Source organism: Notamacropus eugenii, chromosome 3 (genome assembly GCF_028372415.1).
Source record: "Notamacropus eugenii isolate mMacEug1 chromosome 3, mMacEug1.pri_v2, whole genome shotgun sequence".
NCBI classification, from domain to species: domain Eukaryota; kingdom Metazoa; phylum Chordata; class Mammalia; order Diprotodontia; family Macropodidae; genus Notamacropus; species Notamacropus eugenii.
Window position 1 is genome coordinate 42,028,653 of NC_092874.1, and position 27,633 is coordinate 42,056,285.

The 27,633-nt window shown below is 38.8% G+C and overlaps 1 protein-coding gene across 2 annotated transcripts; it reads right to left on the reverse strand.

Annotated features, from left to right (window-relative positions):
- Positions 1-479: 479 nt before the first annotated feature.
- On the reverse strand, positions 480-26,271 carry LOC140532642 (C-C chemokine receptor type 3-like). 2 transcript variants are annotated; one of them, XM_072651349.1, is made up of 4 exons: positions 26,118-26,271; positions 15,211-15,281; positions 7,446-7,507; positions 480-6,556 (listed from the first exon to the last, which is right to left on the reverse strand). In XM_072651349.1, the coding sequence occupies exon 4, from the start codon at positions 6,543-6,545 to the stop codon at positions 5,484-5,486; it is 1,062 nt and encodes a 353-aa protein (XP_072507450.1). In that variant the 5' UTR covers positions 6,546-6,556; positions 7,446-7,507; positions 15,211-15,281; positions 26,118-26,271; the 3' UTR covers positions 480-5,483. The 2 variants fall into 2 exon arrangements, with proteins under 2 accessions (XP_072507450.1, XP_072507451.1); XM_072651350.1 differs by lacking the exon at positions 15,211-15,281.
- Positions 26,272-27,633: the final 1,362 nt, after the last annotated feature.

Consider the following 27,633-nt stretch of genomic DNA (forward strand, 5'->3'; position numbering starts at 1 on the left):
GGAGAAATGGTTCCAAGGTTCACAGTAAAGCAAGTGCTCTAGGCTCCCTCCCTAAGGATTGGGATAGGAGTTGGCATCCAATGGGAAGAGGGAAGGAAAAAGTGGCGATGACAAGAAGATTGGATGTTGGAAAAGAAGATTTGTGGGTAGGCAAGGTGGGAGAAGAGTAAAGACTCTAATGACTTACCCTTGTCTGAGGCTTCTCATTTCTGGTAGGATCTGGGCAAGGGCAAAGGGTAGGACTCCTTCATTTTGGTCTGCTCCGTGCTCTCCAGTGCCCAGAGGAGTATAGAGAGGGGTGAAGGTAAGTCTCTTCTTTCATTTCTTAATGGCTTGGTTATAACATAACTACATAACTATCTCTTTTGAGATATTATTGAGATATTGAAATATTATTGAGATATTGAGCTGCTGAATATTGGAAAATAGCTGAAGAGACCAATCAGCTCTTCAGCTTCTAAAATTATCCCCTCAAATATAAGACAACAGAGCAGTAAGAGGCAGGTAACCCTGCCTTAGTAGGTATTTATTAAAGACTTGTCACAGATTTGAAAGATGGTGGTTTCCTTTCCAGACTATGTAGGAAACAAATTATAGTAAAATGCTCATTTTGATAGCAGACTTGATTTGAAGATTAGAAAGACGCAAGCCCAAGAGGTCTGGGGAGAATGTCGTGATTTGTTTTCTTCCCAACAAAAATAAAGTATTTAAATGTGAAATATGTTGATCCCAATAACTTAGATTCTAAATGTCAGATAACTCAGGTCCTAGGTAGTATAGAATCTAAATCTAAAATGTCCCCGGTAATGAGGGTAAATTTTACTCTCACTGATGGCACGGATTTTAAGTCTCTAAGCCATAGGATTCAGTCTGTTTTCTTATCCACAGAAGTCATTCTTTGTTACAGAAATGAACATACAAAGCACAATTGTATGATGTAGCTGTCTTACTCTCTAATATGTGTATTTGCTTGTACATGTCATGGATAGATTGTTCCTATTATACCTACAACCTAAGGTATTTTCTCCCTTTAGCCCTATAACAATAATTTCTAACAAAGATGAATAATCAGGTAAGTGGCAAAACTGTATATTTAACAATAGAATTAAATGAACAAAAAACAAACAAGCAAAGTAAATATTTTTGATTTTTGTCTGGCTGAATATTGTGTCTTATTTTCCTTCCTCTCTTCTTCCCTTCATTCCTTCATTCTTTATTCATTCGTTCGTTCATTTGTTCCTTCCTCCTTCCCCTCCTTTCCTTCCAAATACACAGTTTTGTTTCTATTGATTTTGTTTTGAAACACTTCACCTAATTTTTTCCGTATATTTGATACTTCATATTTATTTAAAATTTTTATTTAATTTATAGAATAACACAAGCATTTCCATAATATAATAAAATAAAAATGTGATTGCTTATGAAACTTCAAATCCATTATACAATTTGCTATACCTTTTAAATATATAATAAAGTTATCATGTAAATTCCCCCCCACTAGAGAAAGCTACCACTAGACACAAATATGTATATGTAAATTTGTTTATATATGTATGTATACATGTGTGTGGATATACATGTATGTATATATGTAAAACCATTCTATACACACTTATATTTATCAGTTCTTTCTCTAAATGCAGACAACATCTTCTTTCATATGTCCTTTGTAGTTAATTTGGGTATTTATAATGGTCAGAATCACCTAGTCGCTCAAAGTTGTTCTTAAAACAATGTTGCTATTACTGTATACAGTGTTTTCTTGATTCTGCCCATTTAGCTCTTTTTTATTTCATGTAAGTCTATCCATATTTTTCTAAAATTGTCAAGGTCATCATTTCTTATAGCACAATAGTATTTCATCACAATCATATGCCACAATTTGTTCATCCATCCCCCAATTGACAGACATCTCTGCAATTTCCAGTTCTTTGCCATCACAAAGAGAGCTACTATAAAGATTTTAGAACATATAGGCTTTTTTTCTTTTTCTCTAATCATCTTTGGAAATAGACCTAATATTGGTATTGCTAGGTTATATTTGTTTTTATAGCATTATATCATTTACACTAATATATCATAGTCTCTCCAGATATTTTCATGTTGTTAGGTATACAATTTATTTCCAGTTTTTTTTGGCTAGTAGAAATAAAGCAACTACAGATATTTTTGTTCAGATAGGTCTGATTTTCCTTTTTTTCCTTTTATTGTGTCCTTAGGATAAAATCCTGGCAATTTAGTTGCTAGGTCAAAATGTATGATCAGTTTTATGCCTTTCTTTGCATATTGCTTGTTTGTTCCAGCCTATGGGCCCACCAATAATGTGTCAGATTGTTTATTTCCCCATAATCCCCACTCCACTATTGGATTTCATCATTAATTTTACTACTTTCGCCATTCCAGTGGGTTCAAGATGGTATATTTAGTTTGTTTTGTCTCTGGAATTAGGAAATTTGACCATCTTATGCGACCATCATGTCCTTTGAACATTGTTATGTTGAAAAGTATTATTAGTCTTATAGATATTTCTCAATTCTTTATAAATTCTAGATGTCAGATTTTTATCTAATTACTTACTTCAACAATTTTCACCAATATGTATCTTTTAATTTTAGGAATATCACTTTTGTTGTACAAAATTCTTTTAACTTTTTCTTGATCAAACTTATTGATTTTATCTCTATTTCTTGTCTTAGATTTCTTATTTTTAATATTTGATCAATATTTCGTGATAAAAATTGCTAATAATAGCTGATATTGACACAGCACTTTAAGATTTACAAAGTACTTTATATTTACATTATATCACTTGACCCTCATGACAACCCTGTGAGGTAGGTGTTATTATTATCCTCACTTTACAAAACGAGGAAACTGAGGCAGACAGCTTAAATGACTTGCCCAGGATCACATAGCTGGTAAAGTGTCTGAGGTCAGATTTAAACTAGTCTTCTTGTCTACAGATACGACATTCTTATCCATGAGGCCACCTGGCCTGCATTTCAGAAAGCTTAAGCAAGGTAGCACTGAGGTTATCTGGCTGGCTTTTTCTGTAGAGCCCCAAGCATCTCAAAGTACAAAATGTTACATACAATGCACAAGTATCACAGATAAAAATGCTTTTTATCTATGTTATGAGTTAATGAGTATACGTTATTCCTTTGTCTTTCAGTATTTAAAATATATATATATTTAAATATAGTTAGAGTTAACTGTGGCTTATGGTACAAGTTATGGCCCTGAATCCATTTGTGCCTGCTTAGTTTTCTCATTTCCCAGGTGTTTTTATTAAAGAGAATTTATTCTCTGATGTTTTGTAAAAACAGCCTAAGTTCTTCTAATGTAAAAGGACAGTTGTATGAAAGCTTCAGGATCCTAGCCTTTTATCATGGCTGAAAAGAGTGGAATTCCTGAAATCCTTGTTTCTCAAAGGTTCCCTTGAGCTTCTCTTTGGTATAGACTCTTGGACTGTCTCTTTAATTACCACAAAGAAAGGCTATTTCCCTTTTGTGAGCTTCAGGCTTCTCTTCTAGAACATGGCGTAGACAGAGCTGATCTTGGAAATTACTGGAGGGTCAGAACTGTTGAAACATATCACTAGTTCAACAATTTTGACCTAATTGTCAGGTGAAGTCAATCCCGAAACTGGTTAGATTGATTTCTTTCCCCTCGTCCCCACTACCAATTAGTTGTTTGGCCTCATGGAGTTACAACCCAAAACTTGGTATTTTTCTTTCTTCTCTATAATATAAACTAGGATGAGAAGACTTGTCTTTCTCCTGGAAAATGCAAAATACCTGCACAGCTTTTAGTTTCAAAGATGCTTGTATGTCTCTATGAATGCTTCAACCAGGGATAGTTTATAAACCTAACAACCTTTATCTATACCTTCCCTTTTATAATTTGGATCTTAGCCCAACTGAGACACAATCCAGCTTTGGCCTGCCATATGTTCAAGTTAAGCTTAGCATCTATGTACAAAGTTATAGGTCTCCTGGTGAGACCACTAACTTGTTATTCATTCTTGTAATTTCAATCAGGAAAATGCCTTGTCAGTCATTCTGCATGTACTTTGTTTTTTTAGGAACACAAGTTGTGTTTGAGGTCTTTGCCATTTAGGGGGAAAGTCTCAGGACTACATTTACCAGAAAACTATACATGAGCATAGGTAGCAGTGTCTGTTAGCATGGGCTGACATAGAGCCTTCTGGGAGATGTAGTGTTATGTTATGACTTTCCTCTTCAGGAGAGAAGGTCTCTCACCCTCCCAGGAATTTGAAAAATCAAGTCCTCCGTGAATTGTTCTTGCCTATATATGCATCAAATCAATTAATTATTTAAAATGCTATTAACCTCAAAATAGACATGCTAGGTAGTCATATTGCTTCATAACAGGAAGGGCCAAATATTAAACACTGACTCTTCAGAGGAAGAGAGATACATGTTTAAAATAAAATAATTGAGGGACCAGCATACACAAGACTAATTTCATTTAAATTAACTTAAATGCATTATGAAAATAGAAAATGTTTTTTTAAATTACTGGAAAAAATGATACTGAAAAATAGTCCTTTCTTGCATGTTTACAAAGCTACAATTGATAATTACTGAGCAGCAAACTACGTTAAATTTCTTGACACTATGTAAAGAGTTGATGTAAAGTCTTCTTTCCACAAGTGGGTGGGTATCCATTGAGTTAGGAATAACAAAAATATGCCTGCAATTGAGTAATAAAATGGCATATTACTGTCCATATAAAAGGACAGAGGAGGAATTCTGAGAAGCATTAGAAGATTTATGCAAATGTATAATAAGCAGAACTAAGAGTAAAGGATCCACAGTGTCTACAACAACATAAATGAAAAAGTCCCGAAAATGAAGTTGAACCCTGAATAACTGAAAACTGAAGAAGGTGCTGTAGAACATATGATGAAAACTATCTTTCCCTTGATAACACAAAAGTAGAAGATTACTAGGACAGAATATTGTACACCCTACCAGGTGTGGTCATTACCAGCTGATTTGCTTGTTTTTGTTTGTCCTAAGAGGGGATTATTTAGGAATAGAGGGACAATTTATAAAAATATTATATAAAAATAAAAGTGATCAAAAAATCTTTTTTTTTTCATTTGCTTTCCAGGGTTAGTTTTTGATAAGTAGATCATTGGAATGTACATTTCTTCTGTGAGAGTTCTGTCTTCTGCTTATGTATTTGACCTTGTCCTAGAGCCAAGATTTCTTTTCCTTTTTTTTTTTTTTTTTTGAAGCAATCAGGATTAAGTGACTTGCCCAGGGGCACGCAGCCAGTAAGTATCAAATGTCTCAGGCCAGATCTGAACTCAGGTACTCCCAAATCCAGGGCCAGTGCTCCATCTACTGTACTACTTAACTGCCCCTAGAGCCAAGATTTCTTGCTTGGAGTATCAAATTTTAGTCTGGACAACAAAGTGCGCAAGATTGCTATGGTCTCCACCAAAGCCTGACCTAAAATGCAGCAGAGAGCTCCTGCACTCCTGTGGATGGAGATATAGAGCTGACTCGCTCCAGTTTCTCACCAGGTAAGAATGGATTATAATAGAACAGATGGGCTACAATATGTCTGCGGACAAAATGACAGAGGTATTTCCTAAATCGTTCCCCAACAAAGGCATAAATCACAGGATTGACGCAACAATGAGTATAGGCAATCACTTCAGTCACTTGCATTGCTATGTCCAGTTGTTTGCTTCTCTCACAGTCCCCCTTAAAAAAAGATGCTTGAAAAGCAGACAGAAGAAGAGTGAGGTTATAAGGTGTCCAGAAAAGAAAGAAGACAATCATGATGACAAAGATGAGCCTGACTGCCTTATACTTCTTGTCATTACGACTTCCGAGCAGTTTTTTGATGATTCCTGTGTAGCAGATGATCATGATGGCCAATGGAATAGCAAGTCCCAATATGTTCATTCTCAGAGCCTGGAAACGCTTCCATTTGTCTTCATCATACTCAGGATAGCGAGGACTGCATATATGATTTTCCATGTCCTGCTGGGACTCATGAAAGATAAACTCAGGAAGAGCTGCCAATGCTGACAAGCCCCACGTGACAATGCTGGTGAAGATGCCAAAGGTGACTGTCCTGGCTTTCAGGGCAAACACAGCATAGACTACAGCTAGATACCTGTCAATGGTCAACAGGACAATGAAAAAGATTTCACTATATAAGCCCAGGTAATAAAGGCCAGAGAGGATCTTACACATGGTATGACCAAAAACCCAGTCATTTTGCCTAGCGTAGTGAATCCAGAAAGGAAGTGTAAACAGGAAAAGCAGATCTGAAATGGACAAATTGAGGAGATAGATGTTGGTCATACTCTTGAATCTCTTGTACTTGGTAAGTATCAGCACCACCATGATATTGCCCAGTAGGCCCACAATGAACACAAAGGAGTACAGAGGAGGCAGGAACTTGGCTCCCAGAGTCTTAATGCTCATCTTTTGGCAAGGCATCGCAGAGTCATAGTCAAATGTGGTCATCTCCTCACTTGTGTCCATGAAAGATGTCATGTTGCTATGTTCTGGAAGGAGAGAGAGACAGACGCACAGAGAGACAAAGAGACAGAGACAGAGAGGAAAAAGGAAACAGAGACAGAGAAAAAGAAATGGAGACAGACATCAGAAGGAGGGAAGGAGGAAGGGAGAGAGAGAGAGAGAGAAGAGAGAGAGAGACAGACAGAGAGAGAGGGAGAGAGAGGGAGAGAGAGAGAGAGAGAGAGAGAGAGAGAGAGAGAGAGAGAAGAGAAGAGAGATTTTTCTTTGTTTAAACACGTAGTTGGAATAAATGGAATTCTGCCAACATTCTATATCCCAATAGAAGCACCATGAGTAAACAGGATTTATACTTCTTAAAAGTAAAGCATTCCTACAGATCCCAAGGGAAGCTCAGAGGTTCTGTGAGGGGAAGGAGGGAAGGGAAAACCAAAGCTGGACTTAGAACTGCTATAATTCAGTAGTTTTTCACAGAGTGCAATGAGAAAGGAGGCCCCAAACTGGAAGCTGTGGAAGTAAAGAGCTATAGGAATAATGACCCTGAAAGTACCTGAAAGGGGGTGGGGAGGAAAGAAACAGAAAGGAAGGTGAATAGCCAAACAACACCAATCAGAACATAATGATGATCTCATAGTAAAGTTGGGGGAAGCCTGTAAAGAGGTAGATTTAGGCTTGATTTCAAAAAAGACTTCCATTCAGTGAGAGCTGTACCAAAGTTGCATGGGCTTCCTCAGGATGTGGTGGCTTCCCAGTTCTGGAAAGTCTTCAATTAAAAGCTTGGTGACCACTCAATGAGTTCCCACTACCTCTGAAATTCTGTGATTTTAACAATGCCAAATCATGACATGTCTGTGAGATATCACGGGAATTAGTGGATCCTTCATTCCCAAGGTGAAAATCAAGAACCAAACAAATTACCTAAGATCAATCAGCAAGTCAGTAGTAGAGTCCAACTTTCAGTCCAAGTGCTGACCACCAACCTTTAATATTAAAAAAAGGAGATAGAGTTGATTTTTAAATGAATAAATGGAATACTAGGAAGTTAGAAACAAACTATTGTTTTAGCTAAGACAGTTATCATTCCTTTCTAGAAATACTGAACTGGGAAACAGTCTAAATCTTTATTCTGGAGAAGTGAAATGTTTTTATCAAACCCTTTACAATGGAGTGGCAGCTAGGGGGAGATGCTAAGGCCTTGCGGGGAGCAGTAAAAGAACAGCAGACTAAGCAATGAATGACAGGCTGATGAAGAGGTAAACATGAAAGATGAATAGATGTAGTAGACAACAGCTCTGGTCTGGTTTTGCTTTTTTGTCCACTGTACAATCAAGGTTTATTAGAAGAGGCATTAGATTTGGTTATCCGAACTTTTTGCCATAACCAACTTTCTTCCCCTTTGACTGCACCCTTTATTTATGCTAAACTTATGGAAAAAGCTTCTTACACCTAATACCTCTTCTTCACTGATCTCTTGACCTCTTACATTCTTATTTTGACCCCTACTACTTTACTAAAATGAGCATTTCAAAGATCACCACTACTCAAATCCAATGACCTTCTTCAGTCCTCATCCTCCATGAATTCTCTATAGCATTTGGGCATTGATGGATCACTCTGTTGTACTGAATACTCCTTTCTTTTGACTTTGGAGACACCACATTCTCCCTAGTTCTCTTCCATCTCTAATTAATCCTTTCCTCTCTTCTTTTAGAGCTTTTCATTTTCCTAGCCCCTTATGGTGTCCCTTCTTTTTAACTTGCTGAAAACTGCTCTGATATTCTAGAACCAGAGGGTATAATAGAAATGGAAATAGAAATTTGACCAATTCACCTATCACCTCCTGAAAGAGATCTCCAAAGGAAAACTCCTAGGAATATTGTAGCCAAATTCCAGAATTCCCAGGTCAAGGAGAAAATATTATAAGCAGCCAGAAAGAAATAATTCTACAATTCTAGTATTATGAAAATACAATCAGGAAAACATGGGATTTAGCAGCTTCTATACTAAGGGATCAAAGGGCTTGGAATATGATATTTCAGGGATCAAAGCAGAGAGGATTAAAACCAAGAATCACCTACCCAGCAAAAATGAGTCTAATACTTCAGGGGAAAAAATGGAATTTCAATGAAATAGAGGACTTTCAAGTATACTTGTTGAAAAGACCAGAGCTGAATAGAAAATTTTATTTTCAAATTCTTGATTTTCAAATCAAGAGAAACATAAAAAGGTAAACAGCAAAGAGAAGCCTTAAGGAACTCGTTGAAGTTGAACTATTTATATTCCTACATGGTTATTTGTAACCCATGAGACCTTTTTCGGTATTAGGGTAGTTAGAGGGAATGTGTGTATGTGTGTGTGTGTGTAGTCATGTATGGGTATGTATGTATTATATATGTGTAGGTATGAGTGTGTGTGATATACACACACACACAGAGGGCACAGGGTGAGCTGAATATGAAGGGATAACACCTAAAAAACAAAATTTACTGTCGAGTGAAATGTACTAGGAGTAAGAGAAATGGAGAATGTAGCAAATCATCTCACATAAAAGAGGGAAGAAAGAGCTTTTACAATAGAGAGGAAGAGGGGGAGATGAAAGGAAATAAGTGAGCCTTACTCTCATGGGATTTGGCTTAAGGAGGGAATAACACACACTCAATTGGATATGGAAATCTATTTTACTCGGCAGGAAGGCAAGGGGGAAGGGGATAGGAGAGGGAAGATGATAGAAAGGACAGCAAATTGGGAAAGGGATAATCAGAAGCAAACACTATTATGGGAGGACAGGTCAAGGGATGGAATGGAATAAATGGAGGGAAGGACAGGACAGAGGGAAATGTGGTTAGTCTTTCAAAACATAACTATTATGGAAGTTTTTTGCAGTTACACATGTATGACCTATATTGAATTGCTTATTTTCTCAATGAGGGTGGGTGGGGAGGGAGGAAGGAAGAGAATATGGAACTAAAGGTTTAATAATGAATGTTAAAAATTTGCATGTTTCCACATGCAAGTGGAAAATAAGATATACCAGCAATGGGGTATAGAAATCTATTTTGTCCTACAGGAAAATAGAAGGGAGGGGTAATAGAAGGGAGGACAAACTGGAGGAAGGGGTGGATGGGGTGCAGGCTGTCCTGGGGTGGGGGGTGGGGAGAGATGGGGAGAAAATTTTGAATTCAAATTCTTGTGGAAGTGAGTGTTGAGAAGTGAAAAATAAATAAATCATATATATGTATTTTTTTTAAAAAAAGAAAATTTCTCTCCTCCATTGTTCAGAACTTCTCAACTAGATCATAGATTTATGGGAAGGGACCTTAGTGCTTATCCCATTTTTTGTCGTTGTTCAGTCATTTCAGTTGTGTCTGACTCTTTCTGATCCCATTTGGGGTTTTCTTGGCAAAGACACTAGTGTAGTTTGCTATTTCCTTCTCCAGTTCATTTAATAGATGAGGAAAGTGAGGCAAATAGGGTTAAGTGATTTGCCAGGGTCACACAGCTGGTAAATACCTGAGGCTGAATTTGAATTCATAAAGAGGAGTGTTCTTGCCATTAGGCCTAGGGCTTGGCAGCTAGCTGGTGCAGTGGATGGAGCACCAGGGCAGCAGTCAGGAGGACCTGAGTTCAAATCTCACCTTAGACACTTGACACTCACTAGCTGTGTGACCTTGGGCAAAGTCACTTAACCCCAACTGCCTCATCCTGGGTCATCTCCAGTCATCCTGATGAATACCTGGTCACTGGATTCAGATGGCTCTGAAGGAGAAGTGAGGCTGGTGACCTGCACAGTCCTCCCTCACTCAAAAAAAAATCAAGTGCAAGTCATGTCATCATTTCTCTGATGGCATGGTCTCCTTTGGCAACGAAGGACAAACACACACCTAGGGCTCAATGAATTGTAGCACCACCTAGCTGCCCCATCTAACCTCCTCTTTGTACAAACGAGAAAAGTCAGGCCCCAAAGTAAAGTGATTTGTCTAAGTAAAACAGGTGGCATGTGGCCAAGCTGGAATTTCCACCCAGATCCTCTTACTCCAAATTCAGTTAGTTCTCCCTCTAATATTCTGTTCTTCCTTCCTTGTTTGGTGCTATGGCATTCACTTGTTTCTCATACTCTAAAACTCAGGGACTTGACACCAAAACTGCACAGTAGGAGCAAATACCAGATCCTGGAGTACAGTGGAAAGAGTGATGGCTGTGGATTCAATGGACCTGGGTCCATATCCCCCCTATGATGATTACTACAAGTGAAACCTAGGACAAGTCAGTTCAGCTCCCATGGCCTCAGTTTATTCATTTGTTAAATCAGAGTTTGGACTCAGGGGATCCTTCCAAACCAGATCTAGGATCCTATAATTCTTTAATTCTGGCCACAGAAGAGGAGCTGTCCTTTCTTTTCACCAAGGTTAACCCTTTCATCCCATTTCATCTTACATTTTCCAGGACCTTGCTGCATCATTTATCTCCTTCACTCTGATGTATGTGCAATTTCTCTCTATCTTTATGACTGGTTCATTTTTATTTACCTACAAAAATACAAAAATGATCTACTCAGTCATAAAAAAACCTATCCTTGGACCTTTCAACTTTTTCTAGTTACCATGCCATCACTCTCCTTTTCTTTGTTGAATAACTTCTGGGAAAAGTTAAAGAGATCCAGTGCCTTAACTTCCTCAGCACTACTCTCATTAGTCTTTTGTAATCTGAACCACTCAAATGAAATTTCCGTTTTCAAGGTCATCAATTACTTCCCAATTGACCTCCCTGAAGTATTTGACACCAATAACTCCACCCACTCTTGGTTTCAGAAATCCTACACTTTCTTGATTTTCCCCTTACTTTTCTAAGTGTTCTTCCTCTCTCTTTGTATCGTCTTATTTCCTTCAGGTGGTTAAGACGGGAATTCCCCAAGGTTCTGGGGCCTTCTCATTTTCTTTCTCTATAGTCAATATCATACTGTCCCATGATTTCAACAACCACTTCTATGAAAATGACTCGCAAATCTGTACCTCCATCTTTGACCTCTCTTCTGAGTTCTAGACCTATTTCTTTAACTTCCTAAAGAACATTTACACCTGGATGCCACACCAGTACATCAAGCTCAGCATTGCCCAAGTTCATTATCTTTTCTCTGTTCTTCCTTCTGGCTTCATTATTTTTATCTGTGACAGCACCTTTCACCTAGTCTTCTGTTTTTATAAACTTAATATTTTCTTTAGCAACTCTCCTCTCCCCTTCTCTTCTCTCTTTCTCTCTCTCTCTCTGAACACACACACACATCTAATCAGTTACCAAGTTCTATTGACTTCACCTTTTCACTGCCTTTAGCATCCACCCTTTCTTTTCTATACCTACTACCACTCCCTTAGTTCAAGACCTAATTACTATCCATAGTTAGTCAACTCCCCACCTCTATCCTTTATATTACTGCCATATTAATCTTATTGATTGATTAGCTCAAAAATCTATTGCCTGTCAAGTAAAATTCAAATTCCTTTGCCTAGAATTCAAGGTTTTCCACAATCTGGTACTATTTACTGAATAAGTGGATGGGAATAGTGTGAGACAAGGCTAGAAAGATAGGGTACTATGCAGGGCACTATTAATAGTTATTCTGCCTACGTGTATCATTCAAATAATTCAGAGGAAGCACAACTTTCAATGGGATATTCTAGATGTCTTCCCAGTCATCATATAATATTTATAACTATCTTCATAATCCCTGAGTCATGAAGCATAAGACCTCAAAGGGATCTGAGAGACCATCATGTATAATTCACAAACATTATAAATGAGTTAACTGACATCTTTAGAGTTTAAATGACTTGTCTAAAGTCTCTTAGCTGGAAAGTGTTAGACCCAGGAATTTGAACCCAAGGATTCTGACTTCAAGATCAGTGCGCTTTCTATTATGCCAGGCTTCTTCAGTTCATTAGTACTTGTCATGGATTGTTCTCATCAAAAGCAATGATGAGATATGGAACTTTCTGTGCTATCATATCTGATCTTCAACACTTGGAGGATCTAGTTTTGTTGATGTATGTCCTTCCTCCAGTGACATAAATTGCAATCCCTGTACAACTTGATAGACAATCTTTGAGAGTTTTTGTGGCAAATCCTGACTTCTGTTATTAATACATTCAGCCTTCATTCATAGTGGCCTAAAAATTCTAGAGGTTTTCTAGTTATAAAGGAATGATACCCAACATCTTTCTAGAGAGAGACAAACAGGCAAAAGTTCACTAGATAAAACTTTAGAAATGCAGTCTATATTGCCTTTACCAGATATAGAAGAGTAATTGAGATAAGAAGGGATTTGAATTGGGGGCTTACTATGGCTCAAGACTCTTCCTACTAAAACCAAGTGTTTCCTTCTGATTGGTCACTAGGAGAAGTGGCATGAGGCCCCTCTGAAAATGAGGCTCACAACAAATGAAATACAAAAGCTAATGGGGAGAGCACACCCTTCAGAACTTGAAACCACAAGTTGAAGTTTGATCTGATAAACCTGAAGAGGAAGCCACACTCTAAAATGAAAAGAAAAGATATTCAGAGATACGATCTTGACTCTTCCTTCCAACCTTAGGAGAGGGCTACAAAAGATTCATCTAGGCTACAAAAGAAAATAGACCCTTAATATCAGTCTAGAGTCTACTCCAACTGGGCTTCTGGTCTACCTCTGCTGGGGACATGGCTTTTTTTCTGAAGTTGTGATCACGGTAGGACAACTTCAGGCAGCCACCAACAAACTAGGAGCAAAGTACAGTACCTCCAGAAAGTATACCATGTTGAGTAGGTTAGTGATTCTATATAATAAAATCACCTGCTCCTTTCCTCCAGGAATCATTCAAAAACTTGTTAACATTTTCCACTGAGGATGACATTTGGTACAGAATTGTCACAACCCCTGAATTTGTTTTCTACAGTATGATGTAGTGAAAAAACAATGGCTCTAGAGTCAGAGGACTTGGATTCAAAACCCAACTCTGGGGCTTGTTACTTGTGTGTTCTTGAGCAAATTACTTTAGTGCCCTGGCCCTCAGTCTCTTCAACTGTAAAACTGTGTAATTAGAATGTTGGATTTGGTGGCCTTTGAGTTCCCTTCTAGCTCTGAATCTATGATCCTTTTGAAGTTAGGTGATCAAGACTAAGCCTGAATACTGGTGCTATACAAAGCGCTTGGATATGGTAAGGGGAAAGGGAAGGGAATGATTTCCATCATTGCTGAATACACCTTCAGAAGAATGCCTTCAGTAGGTTTGTTGTCATTATTCAGTCGTGTCTGATTCTCTGTGACCCTGTTTGGGGGTTTTCTTGGCAAAGATACTAGAGTGGTTTGCCATTTCCTTCCTTCCTAGCTCATTTGACAGATAAGGAAACTGAGGGAGACAGGGTTAAGTGACTTGCCCAGGGTCACACAGCTAGTAAGTGTCTGAGGGCATATTTGAACTCAGGTCTTCCTGACTTCAGCCCAGGTGCTCTATCCACAGCACCAACTAGATGCTCTTATGCATATACTCAGTATGCTCTCATATAAACTGCCCCATTCCTTTAAGTAGTAGAATACATTTCTGTGCCATGTTCCCTTCCCCATGTGTCTAATCAATGAGCACAGACTTCATTTTACATATGGGTAGGCTGAAGTTTGCACACATCGCTTAAGTTTACAAAGGACCTTGAACCTCACCTGCCTCAGCATTCTTACCTGTTAGAACAAGGGTTCTTCATCATTTTTTTGTGTCATGGGCCCTTCTGAGAGTCTGACAAAGGCCAAGAACAATTCAGAATACTGTTTTAAATGCATAAATAGAACACATAGGATTATAAAGCAAATCAATTATATTGAAATATAGGTATCAAAATATAGTTTTTTAAAATATGAGTTCATAGACCCCAGGTTAAGAACCCCTGTTGTAGAGGTAGACTTGGCAAGCCTTGGCAGTTAATTGGATATTGATGTTAAGGGAGAAATAAGAGTAAACACTGACATTAAAATTGTGAACCTGGTGAGAGAAAGGATGATGGTACTCTCAAAAGTTAGTGGGAAATTTGGGGCAGCTAGGTGGTACAAGTGGATAGAGTAGTGGCCCTGGAATCAAGAGAACCCTGAGGTCAAATCTAGTCTGATGCTTTCTGTCTGGGTGACCCTGGTCAAGTCACTTAACCCTGTTGGTCTCAGTTTCCTCATCTGTCAAATGAGCTGGAGAAGGAAATGGCAAACCACTCCAGTATCTTTGCCAAGAAAACCCTAAATGAGGTCATGAAGGATCAGACATGACTGAATTGACTGAACAATAACAACAAATCTAGTGAAAGCATCCTTCTGAATGGATATTCAGGCCAGGATGAGAACTGAGAATAAGAACATTAAATTTAGCAGTTATGAGATTGTTTGTAAGCATGGAGAAGGCAATGATTTTCTAGTGTGGCGATATACTCTATCCCTGGCCAAGCATCCATCATACCTCTATTTTAAGCTTTTATCCAGAAATCCAGTTTTGGTTCTCGGACATCATATTCTCAACCATCTGCTCATCTACTATTCCTAAATCTACTATTCCCTTTTTGTTGTCTTGACAATAGTTCATGCAGCACCTGAGTTGCTAAGACTGTATTTTTGCCCAAGATGTAATTCTTTTGGAACATTATCTGGAATCTTTCTGGAAGTATCATCTGTACTCACATAAATTAACAGACAAGGTTTGAGAGGTTCTCCATCATGTTCTGAATTCATACCCTGGGGAAGACACAGACCTATAGGAATACAGAGATAGATTATAGAATCATAGATTTAGAACTGGGGGACATTAAGCCCAACCCCCTCATTTTACAAATGAGGAAACTGAGTACCTGAAAAGTGAAGCTACTTTGCCCAGGGTCATTTAGTTAATAAGTGTTTGAAATGAGATTTAAAACTAGGTTATCCTGGCTCCAAATACAGTCACTCATCTCTCATTCCTTGCACTCTTTCTGAATGATCTCTTAGGTTACATTACCTATGGATTCACATCATCATTTCTTAGAGTACAATCAACTGTTTTGTCTTCAGAAGGTCCACCTATCTCCCCTACTAGAGCCTCAAGTCTACGCTTAGAACATAGGTGGGAACTTTTAAGGCCACCCTTAAGGATTTAGAAGGTCTTAAGGCCGCAGGTCCCCACTCTTGGTTTAGAACCATCTGATGATTCTTTCTTTTTTCTTCTGTGCTATGTTCTTTTATTCTATAATGTCCAGAGGTTGGGATTCTCATGTATCTCTTTAAAGCCTTTTTTAAAGTTTGAGCCCTTCTTTCTTTAGTTTAAAAAGAACACTGGAGAGTGAAAACATGGTCCTTGAACCCCTTTATCCTTTCTTCTATCCTTTCTTCAGCCTGCACAGTGAGCACAGAGAGTAGTCACTTGGTCATAGCCAAGGCCAAATATCACACACTCCATGAAGGTCACTGCAAATATCTCCCTGATCTCCATATTTGCTGGAAGCAAGATCCTCAGGCCTTTAGGCTTTTTTGCTAGTAGCTTCCCTCCTGTGGGAAACACTTTGGACAGGGGGTTTAGCTCGGAAGGCGTCATCATCCTTACCTGTATGATCTCAGCTGGTTAGCGCATTGAGAGTCATGTCCAGCTTCCTTTCCCTTGCCTTAGCCACTTCCTTTTCTTCATGTTCTTCTCCTTCTGCTTTAGTCTTACAACTTCTCCTTCATTTCAATTCCGTCTCCTCCTTCAGCTTTAGTCCTTTTCTTTCTCCTTAAGTCCCCCCATATTTGTCTTCTCCAAAGCCCATGTCTGACTGAGACTTGAATCTAATTCTTTGAGCTCCATCTTGAGCCAGTATTCTACGCTATATGTACTAAGGCAAATCCAGTTTTCAAAGCAGAGTGTCAAGGAGAACTCAAAAACCCAACAAGGCCCAGCAGAAGGTATTAGAAGGGAGAAAGAACTTTCAGAGGAGGGGATCTCCCTTGGATGAGAGAGGAGATTACCAGAGAGCTCAGCAGTTGTCAGAAAGGATGACAGCTGACTGAGCTTGGGTCAAACACTGTGAAAGCTCAATTTAATTCACTTCAACAACACTCATTAAGTAGAGAACAGAGACAGAGGGAGACCAAGACTCTGTGTGAGAACAGCACTAGGGACATCTGGGGCAGTGCATCAGGCTCCTAAGGGATCTGTGACTTGAACTAGGTCCTCAGCTGAAACTTTGGTCCCTGATGCTCTGATTCCTGGAGGATCAGCTGAATTTAGGAGTCATTTTAAACCACTTGGAAAACTGTTCTTTGTTCTCCTTCTTTGTTTGTTGAAACCTGGCTGTTTCTGATACTTGTGGCCTGTGTGCGTAAAAGTCCAGTGCAGAGATTTTCCCATGATTCCAATGGATTGTAAATGCCTTGAGGGCAGACATTGTCTCATCATAGTATTCCCACATAATAGGCACTTAATAACAAGGTATTTGTTGATTCTATGATTCTATGATTTTGTGAATCTTTTCTGTATTACAGAAAGCACCTTCTAGGATTTCAGCACTGAATTATTCATAGTGGAGTTCAGTCTGATGTTGTAATAATCATAACTGGTATATATGGTATTTTATGCACATTATTTCATTTGAGCTTCACAACAGCCCTGTAAGGTAGGTGGCACAGTGGATAAAATACCAGACCTAGAGTCAGAAAGACCTGAGTTCAAATACAGTCTCAGACACTTACTAGCTGTGGGACAAGACAAGTCACTTCACCTTGTTTGCCTCACTTTCCTCATCTGTAAAATGAGCAAACCACTCTAGTATCTCTGCCAAAAAACCCCAAATGGGGTCACAAAGTCAGACACAAATGAAGATGACTAGACAACAGGTATTATTTCCTCCACTTTACAGACGAGGAAACTGAGGCTGATTGGCTCAGGATCTTACTGCAGGCAAGGGTCAGAGGCAGGATTTGAACTCTAGATTCATCACCTTATACACTCCTCCATGCCATCTCTTGGGGAAGGAATTACACCTCTGTAAGCTCTGACTTACTCTTGAGGTGGAGAGGGAGCAGGGGCAAGTGGTAAGAACATTAGGACCAAAGGAGTCAGGGGACCTTGTCTAGAATATGTCATTTCCTACCTCAATGACTTTGGACAAGGTACTGTATTCTCTCTTTTCCCATTTGTAAAATAGGTTCTACGTAGCGTCTAAGATCTCTTCCAGATGAAAGCAAGAAGTCTCTCCTGGTCTTCTTAAATAGGTTGGCCCTCCCTCCAAAAAGGTCTCATTTTTTTTGTGTATCTAGTATTTGTACATAGTTGTTTGCACATTGTCTCCACTATTAGACTGGGAGCTCCTTGAAGTCAGGGACTGGTTTTACCTTTCTCTGTATCCCCAGAGCTTAGCCTGGAGCACAGTAGACTCTTAGTAAATGCTTGCTAACTTGACTTGTTGACTTTTAGCTTTAAAAACCCATTGTCTTGTGACTCCTCTATTTTACAGAAGTTACCTTCGACATCTTCAGCTTTATCCCTTGTAGATTTACACTTTACAAATAAATGATGATTTCTAATAACAATGTACTCAAAACTTGTGGCTTCCCAAATATGAGAAGGTTTCTATATATAACCAGGGTAGGAAATGAGCAAAACATTCAAGTGGGACCTTGAGCTAATTTTCAACAATCTCTCTATTACTCATCCTTCTCTCAATGGTTCTTTAAGGGTTAAAATATTCATGAGCTCTTGCCAGGTGGCTAAAACCAGATACTATTGATTGGCTGTACTCCTAAGCTTTGTGTAGAGTTCAGAGACTACATTAAATGTGATGAATTTACCTACTCTCTATTAAATGCACATGGTATTATTGTTGGTGGAGCTAATAGACATGTATGTATCGTGATGATGACTGAGGGCCAACTAATGGGAATCAGTGTTTCCCATTGAACAGATCACTAAGTAGGGAGGCTGGAGGTCTGAGTTGCCACTAACATGTAAGTTTGGGCAAGTCACTGATCCTCTTTGATCCTGAGTTGTCCTTAGGTCCAACTAAGGTTTTAAGTTTAATATGCTATGTCTGTAATCAGTTCAATCCAACAAGTATTTATTAAGGGTCTACAGTTTACAAAGCTATTGTATTTCTCTTAGTTTACAAAAACAAAAAAAAATCAGCCTGCTCTTAAGAGTCTAACAATCTATTGGAATTCTATCCATCTCAGGGTCTTGTTTTAATTTCTGTTGTTATTTAATAATTTAACTAAGATTATTCATGATCTTAGCTTCATGAAAGTGGCTATTAGTAAATATATTTATTATTATATGTTTTAAATATATTTGAAAATTCACAAATATATTTGAAATTCACAATCTTCCATTTCACAGCTGAGGTGATAGGTTCATAAATATATAGCTGGAAGGAGCCAAAAATCCAACCTTCTCATATTACAAATGAGGAAACTGAGGGCCAAAAGGAGTTAAGTGACTCGCTCAAGATCACATAGCTAGTAAGGGTCTGAGTCAGGTTTCAAACCCACGTCTTGAAATCCAGTCTGCTACCCTGTGTACTACATGACCTGTCAATTTACTGACACCTGTGATGAAGGCATCATAAATAAAAGATCATCTTTCTTTAAAAATAAATATGAAAAAAAGATTTTATTAGATCAATCTTGCACTGCCCCCTCAGGCCAGGCTGGAACACAGAATCTGTTTGCACATGTGTGAGCCAGCCTGACAGGTAGGCTAGCACTTTGGAAAGAAGATAAATCATTCAAGACAATAAGTCAAGTTCATGGTTCCATCAGGGAAGTGAAGCTAAACTGGGGCAATCAGCACTGCTCAATGTGCTGTATGAGTATAGGTAGAGTCCCTGTTTTAGGGAACCAAAGGAAGCCAGCAAGGGGGAGTTTGAGAGTCATATCAAACCAAAATGGTTGACAGGTGCAAGGCCCTGGGCTATCTAATTACATCAGAGGAAGTATGTTGGCCATGCCTTTTGACCTTTTCTCTGGGTGGGCAATAGCTTTGCTGCTCATGACCTTGACTGTCTCAACTTAATTCTGGTCAACCAAGAGAAAAAGAATAGGGCTCAATGAATTACCCCAAATTCCCCTTATGTTGTTCTCACAGAGGGCCTTGGTCTCCATCTGTCTCTACCCTGCATGGGATAGGAATTTTATGAGTGTTTTGAGAAAGGATACATTCCCTAGAGTTTATAATAGCCAAGAAAGAGATTGATAAGCTGTCAAATGCACACCTCAAACTCAACGATGGCAAAGAATTTTAAATTATCTTAATCATGTTGGTATGAACCTATTATTAAAGACTCAAAAACAGTTAACTAGTATTTATTAAGCTCTTACCATGTGCCAGGCATTGTGCTAAACACTGAGGATGCAGTGAAAGACAAAAGACAGTCCCTACTCTCAAGGAGCTCATGGTCTGATAGGAGGTAACAGATAAACAACTTTTATGAACAAGATATATGGAGGGAGGATTGGAGATCAACTCAGAGGGAGGACACTAAGATAATGGAAGACTGGAAAAGACATCTTTTCAGAAGGTGCAGTAACAAGAGCTCTTAATCTGGGGTCCATGACCTTGTTTTGATAGATAGATAGATAGATAGATAGATAGATAGATAGATAGATAGATAGATAGATGGAAAGGTATATATATAGCTGTATATATAGAAGTATACATATGTATGTATACTTCTATTTTATCATTGATTTCTTTTGTAATTTTATATAGTTTATACATTTAAAAACTTTTTACTATGAAGAGGCTTCACCAGACTGCCAAAGTGGATCATGAGACAAAAAATAAAATAAATTAAGAGAATAAGAGTCTAAAATTGATTTTTTTAAAAAAAGCTACAATGATCAGTGATCCTGTTCTAGGAGAAAAGGAGAGGGGTGGATATTATTAATTCCCGGATTTGTGTCAAACGACTGCCACCCCGTGTATTGTTAATGTATTTTTAATGGAATTAATGTATTTTAATGGAATGGGAAGATCTTTCCCATCTATTAATAGGCCTATGTGACCTGCTTAAGTCACATGGAAACATAAGTCACATGATTAGAGTCACATGAAGCCTAAAGTGGGAGGAGCTGGCTGAATGGGTGGAACAGGAAGAAGTGGAGCTGGAAGAGAGCTGAGAGGAAGTTAGAGCTGGGAAGGACAGAGGAAGCAGGTGGCTAGGATTTGAGTGTTTGTTTGTGGGAAGGCCTGATAATGTATATAGACTTTTTGGTTACCATGATGGATTTTATTGTTGCTATGATGGATTTGGCTTTCTGATGTTGGGATCTGGCTTTCTGGTATCTGAATAAATGTTTTGTTTTTGTCTTCCTTGTGGAGAGTATGTTGTATTTTATGATGCAGAATTATGCTGGTATATTCATGGTGTCCATCAGTGGCGCTACACCCTCTGAGCTCTGGGCTCCCACGTCTCTTTTTGTATTCCTATTTTTCCATGCAGAAACTATTAGCATTGTCTGGTAATGAGAACTAGATTTAGAGGGAGAGGACCTAGGTTGAAAGCATGGTTTTCCTGCATACTACTTGTGTGAACCTGGAAAAGTCACAGTAGATCCTGAGCTTCAGAACACTCTCAAGTAGATCTGGGGCATAATTGGAAACAGCAGGAGATACAGGTGCCCTCATGTCTTCCTGTCCGTAGTTATTCTACTTTCAAGCACTATCAACTGGATAGGGAGGACTAGTGGTTTGACAATATTCCCAACATTAGTCCCTTTATTAATAGATAGATAAAGGGTCTGCTGGTAAATACCTAACAATTAGTTCTCTGAAAAATGCATACATGACACACTTCTAAGTTTAATCTGCATTATCATCATTTTCTCCATCACTTAAGTGTAGGCAATAAAACAGTAACTCAAGTCCTGATTTGTAGCATTTTCTGAAGTGTAAATGTTCACACTGAAAATTTAACAATCAGCTATGTATAGCAGCTAGGTGTTGCGGTGGATGGAGAGCCAAGGCTGGAGTCAGTTGACCTCAGACACTTACTAACTGTGTGACCCTGGGCAAGTCACAACCCTATTTGTCTCACTTTCCTCATCTTTAAAATGAGCTGGAGAAGGAAATGGAAAATCACTCCAGTATCTTTACCAAGAAAACCCCAAATGGGATTATGAAGACTTGGATGCTACTGAAATGATTCAAAAACAACAACAAAAAAAACCCTCAGCTTCTCATAAAGATGTGCTTTTCAAGCATCTAAGGAGGCATCCTTCTCAAGCCTTCCAGATGACTGAAGAGTTCAGAGGGACAGCTCCTATGCTAGATGACAGAATCGAGATTCAAAGCTATTTTTGATGTGTAGCAACAATGAGCTGAAGCCAACAAGAGGCAATTTAATGAGAATTAATATAAAATATTACAATGAAATTCTAAAAATCAAGTGCACAAATAAAAGATGAGGGTGGCTGCCCCTTAACAACAATTCATTTGAAAAAGATCTGGGGCTTTTGGAGGAATACAGGCTGAAGATGAGTCTGTCATGTGACCTGGTTGCTAACCAAGCTAACGTAGGAGGCTACATATAAAAGATTACATGTTACTGCTAATATGCGTACATATGACACATCCCAAATCTGATCCTCTCACCCATCTACTCAGTGAACTCCAATGGCTTCCCTTTGCCTGCAGGACCAAATGCAAAATATTCTGCTTAGTGTTCAAAGCTATTCATAACCTAATTTTTCTGCTACCTTTCCAGTCTTCCCAAACCTTACTCCCTGAGGTACCCTTTTTGGTACAGTGAAACTGACCTCCTGATTGTTCCTCAAACAAAATCCTTCATCTTTTGGCTTCAGGCATTCTCTCTGGCTGATCCCCATGTCTGGAATGCTCTCCTTCTTCTACCTTTAAGTCCTGGCTTCCTTTAAGTCCTAACTGAAATCCTATTTTTTATAGGAAGCTTTTCCTAGCTCCTCTTAATTCCAGTGCTTTCCTTCTGTTAATTATTTCCTGTTTATCCTGAATGTGTGTGTGACACACATGTGCACACACACACATATATATGTGTATATATATATATATATATATATATATATACACATATATATATATTCATTTGTATATTGTCTTTCCCCTGACATTGTAAGTTCTCCTTGAGGACAAGGACTGTCTTTTGCCTCTTTTTATATCCTCAGCTCTTAGTCCAGTGCCTGACACATAGTAGGTGCTTAAAAATGTTTGTTGTATGGTATAAGACTTCATAATTTGCAAAGCTGTATTTCACCATGATCTCATTTGATTCTTACAGTAACCCAGTGAGTTAAGTAAAGCAAGTGTTCTTCTCATCCTCATTTTATAGATTGGGTACCTGTGGTTGGGAGAGTTTAGGTGATTCTTGACTAAGATCTCAAGACTACCTTGTAGCAGAACTTCACAGCAAACTGTGAAGAACAGTGAGGTGATGATTATCGCCCCCACCCCACCCCACCTCCACTCTACCCTGACACTTACCTTGTATTGGGTCTAACACATCTGGAATGTTGAGTTTGCTTGTGGGTGCCCCTATTAGACTTGAGTTCCTTGAGGGCTGATCTTTTGCCTCTTTTTGTATCATCAGCATTTAGCACAATGCCTGGCATATAGTATGTGATTGATAAGCGTTTATTGATTGATTATTGACTGATTGCCACATTTTAAGAGAGGCATGGACAAACTAGGTAATATTCAGAGAAGAAAGATGAATGTTCTGAACTAGAGATGTTCAGCCTGGAAAGGTAAACACATGGCTGGGGACTGGGGCCAAAATGCCAGGCTTTAAAGTTCTAAGGGCTATGTGGTGGAGAAAATAGATATAAATATCTGTACAGCAGGAGTTATTAACCTTTTTGTGTGTCATGGATTCCTTTAGCAATGTAGTGAAGCTCAGTGACCCCTTCTTAGAACTGCATTTTTAGATGCATATAAAATATATAGGATTACAAAGGAAACAAATTATATTGTAATATAGTTATTAAAACAATTTTTAAAAAAGTTCATGGAACACAGGTTAAGAATGCCTGCTCCAGAGGCTACAAGTCTGACCAATAAATATGTCATTGGAAGGCAAATTTGGGTTTAATATAAGGAAAAACTTTCTAATGTTCAGAGTTGACCAGGGAGACAATGAGCCACCCTGTAAAATAATGAACTCTCTGTCTCTGAAAGCTTTGGAGCAGAGACTCAATGAATAGCTGCCTTCAGAGGGCATGGATGCATGGGATGGAAGGTTAGAATGAATGATCTTGAAGGTCGCTTGTATCTCTGCAATTCTAATTGATCATTGCATTAACTTTTTTTTTTTGCTAGTTGCCATTATCAGCTAGCATTTGGTCTTTAGGGTGACTTCGGGTAGTTTTGTATTGGGTTTACACTGTTCTCAAGCATTAAATACTAAATACTGAAATAAGAGACTTTACCCTATTTTCTTATATTTCCTCCTGCCCTGAGCAGTAGCTTAGCACACAATCCACTTTGAATTAGCCGGTTTCATCCACCTGCTAAAAAGCTGTTGATGTTTTTAACATTTATGACAGGAAACTCAAAGGCTGGATATGGATTCAACTGCAGGTGTTGCCAATGAAATCAATTTTCAGTTCTTTAATGGCAGATGTTAAAGAGAGTATGATTTTTAGCAAGAAAGAAGTAGTTGTTAATGTTATAGTAGCAATGGCTTCTGGGATGAAACAGATCCATTGTGGCACAGTACAACCAGGAAGGCCATTTGTGGAACTGCAATCATTCTATCTGGGTAGAAAGAATATAGATTTCAAACTCAAAGGAGCACTAGCAGTCATCTACACTGGCACTAGTGGTCATCTACACTGGCCCACTCATTTTCAGATGAAGTGACTTTACCCAAAGTACCACAAATCTTAGGATCATCCAAGGGTTAGGATCCAAACTCAGGTCCTGTAATCCTGGATCTTTCCTACTAAGTGAGGTGATATTCCTGGATTTCCAAGTCAGTGGAATTGCAATGTTTCCTGGCAATTGGGCATGCTCCCCATCAGCTGTGCTGTGCTGTGTTGTGGGCTGAGCTTTCCTGGGGTGGAGAATGTTGAATATTGAATTCTAAGTGAGATCTCTAAGAGCTCATTTTTCTGGCTCTTCAAAAAAGGACTCAGTCCCATGGTAAGTGTATAGAGACAGTCTAGGTACTAGATGCTAGGGATAACTTCACAGTCAACACTGAGCTGTAGAATGCTTTAGACTCTGCAAGCTACAAAAGCAATATCTATTTTCACCATCTTCACCTGAAGCTTACTTCAAACAACTCCCCATTTCCAGATGCCTCAGTTACAGTCAAAACAATCAGTCATTTTAGACAAACCATTGAGAAGAAAGAGAAAAATTAGTTGAATTGGTCATCAAGGTACTGATTAAAGACTATTATTCAGCTAAGAAATACATGTAATTATCTTTAGAATCTTAGAAGGGATAGGCAGCCAAAGTGATTCAGTGGATAATCTGTTGGAGTCGGAATGAGGAAGACCTGAGTTCCAACCCTGCTTCTAATGCTTACTAGCTAGGTCCTTTGGCAAATAGTTCACACTCTTTGAGATTCAGTTTCCTTGTCTGTAAAATGGGGATAAAGATAGTACCTGTCTCCTAGGGTTATTGTGAGGATCAAATGAGACAACTTTAAGTATTATATGGGTGCTAGTTACTATTATTCATGGTAGTGTTATCTTTCTCACTAGTCAATTTGAGTTGTAAGCATTTTCATGAGCATGTGCTTAGGAAAGATAGGGTGAACAAGATTATATTTTTGTAGTCCTGTAGCCACTGCTTTTATATAAAGATAATTTTTAAAAATCTCTCCCTTACTGAAAATTGTATTCTCTCTGACATCTGCCCTTTTTTCCACTAATGAAATGAGCATTGGTCAAGGATTGGGAAAGGAAAAAAAACCCCAAAGGCTTTTCTAATTCTAAGAGGCAGCTAGGTGGCACAGTGGATAGAATCTGACCTCAGACACTTACTAACTGTGTGACCTTGGGCAAAATGTTTAATCCTGTTTGCCTCAGTTTCCTCATCTGTAAAATGAACTGGAGAAGGAAATGGTGAACCATTTCAAGTCAGGAAAATCCCCAAATGGTGTCACAAAGAGTGAAATATAATTGAAAATTGACTGAGCAAAAACAACTTCTAAGAACTGAAGACACGCAGAAGGCTAAGGGAATAGGCAAAGGAAGGGGCCAAGAGAAGACCGCAAGCATTCACTAAATGTCTACTATGTGCCAGGCACCGTGTTACGTACTTTACAAATATTAGCTCATTTGATAATTTGATGGGTGGGATTGGAGGAATGAGCAATATAAAGGCAAAAGAAGTTAGAGAGAGAAAGAAGGGCACTTCCAGCTACATATTCCCCCACCCAGATATTGCTGGGTACCAAAGCCTCTTTATCATTATCCATAGACATTTTCCTATACCACCATCTGAAACATCATGTCTGCCAGTCCCTTCCCATTCCGTACACTAAGAATGCAAAGTGACCTGGGAAGGACACATAGCCCCCTCCAACATAAATGGCCCCCCTTTACTTTGAACCTGTTCTGTCCCATAACAGGCAGAAAAGAACAAGAAAAGTGAATACCTGATGTTGTGGAAAAGTCCGTTGTGTGTCCCAGTGATATCTTGGATCCAGTCGCCAGTGAGGAGAAAACCACTTTTGATTGTAGAAAACACTTCGTTTCCTGTTTTAAAGTTGCTTAGTTTAAGACTATTTTGCAAACATTTAGAAAAACATGAAGCATGGAGCAGTTCTTCTTTTCTGATATCTGAGAACACCATTTTCTTGGTGGGGCAATATACTAGATAATGGAGATAAGAGCTCAGCACCCCTTCTCTTCACCCTTGCAGGTTTTGCATGCTCTGGTGGTATTCATCTCCCTTGTGTGGAAGAGATTTTAGAAGAGAGACACCAAGGATACCCTATCAAGAATTCTTAACCTTAATTTAATTTAATTTTTTTACTAACTATACTTCAATGGAATTGGTTTCCTTTATAATCCTGTGTATTTTATTTTATGCATTTAAAAACATAATTCTGAGAAAGGATCCACAGGCTTCACCAAATTGCCTCAAAGGGGACTACAGCACAGAAAACAGGTTTAGAACCACCAAGGTCTCATCAAAGGTAGAGGACAGAACCTTTGTTATTAACCTATGAGTCAGCTCCCAAGGCCCAAATCCTGGGCTATTGCTTACCTTCCAGGTGCTAAGCACATGCTTCAGGTTGTTGACCTTGTTGTTATTTTTCCTTCCTTCTCTAAGAGGACTGTGACATCAGGGATGCCTTGACATGCAAGTGAATCGGATTTAAGTGAGGCAGGGCTGTGCAAAGGGACCAGTCTCACTTTCTTCTATGGAGCCATCTGGGTTCAGGGGCAAGGTATGGATCAGGATGATTAGAGGTGGATGTACTTGCAGTAGGAGACCTTGGCCTTTTTAAACTAAGGTCTTTAAACAGGTCTCAGTTTGACTGAGGCAACACCCATTCAGTGCTTCAGGCTAGGTAAGAAATGAGGCAAAAAAATGGCCTCTCTACCTAGTTAAAAAACAATTAACCTGGGAGGGGTTGGATCTGGAGATCCCTCCAACTATAAATTCTGTGAAAGTAGGCTCATATCAGTAAGGCTAGACAAGACTCAGAGACCATTTGAGTCCAATCCTTCATTTTACAGACAAGGAAACTGAGGCAAATAGGGCTAAGTGACTTGCCCAGTCATATAGCTACGAAGTATCGGAGGTCATATTTGAACTCAAGTCCTCTTGACTCCAGGTTCTGTGTCCCTTCCCTTCCCTTCCCTTCCCTTCCCTTCCCTTCCCTTCCCTTCCCTTCCTTTCTGGCCAAAACAGAAACAATTGCTATTTACACTCACTCTGAGTCAACCAGGGCCCAAACAATGAGGTCAAATGTATCATACAGGAGTCTGGAGTACTAACTACAACAAGTACCTTGGGTATCTAGTCTGTATTTATCTGGCTCATTTGTCACCATTCAGGTAGAAAATGGAAATATCCTCATCTGTAGTTAGTAGTGTAGTGTAGTAGTAGGTCTAGGTCTAGTAGTGGCATTACTGGATCAAAGAGTTTGCATAGTTTAGGAA

Bases quoted from the DNA above. Each gene is read 5' to 3' on its own strand.
- LOC140532642 (XM_072651350.1), bottom strand. From the start codon at position 6,545: ATGACATCTTTCATGGACACAAGTGAGGAGATGACCACATTTGACTAT.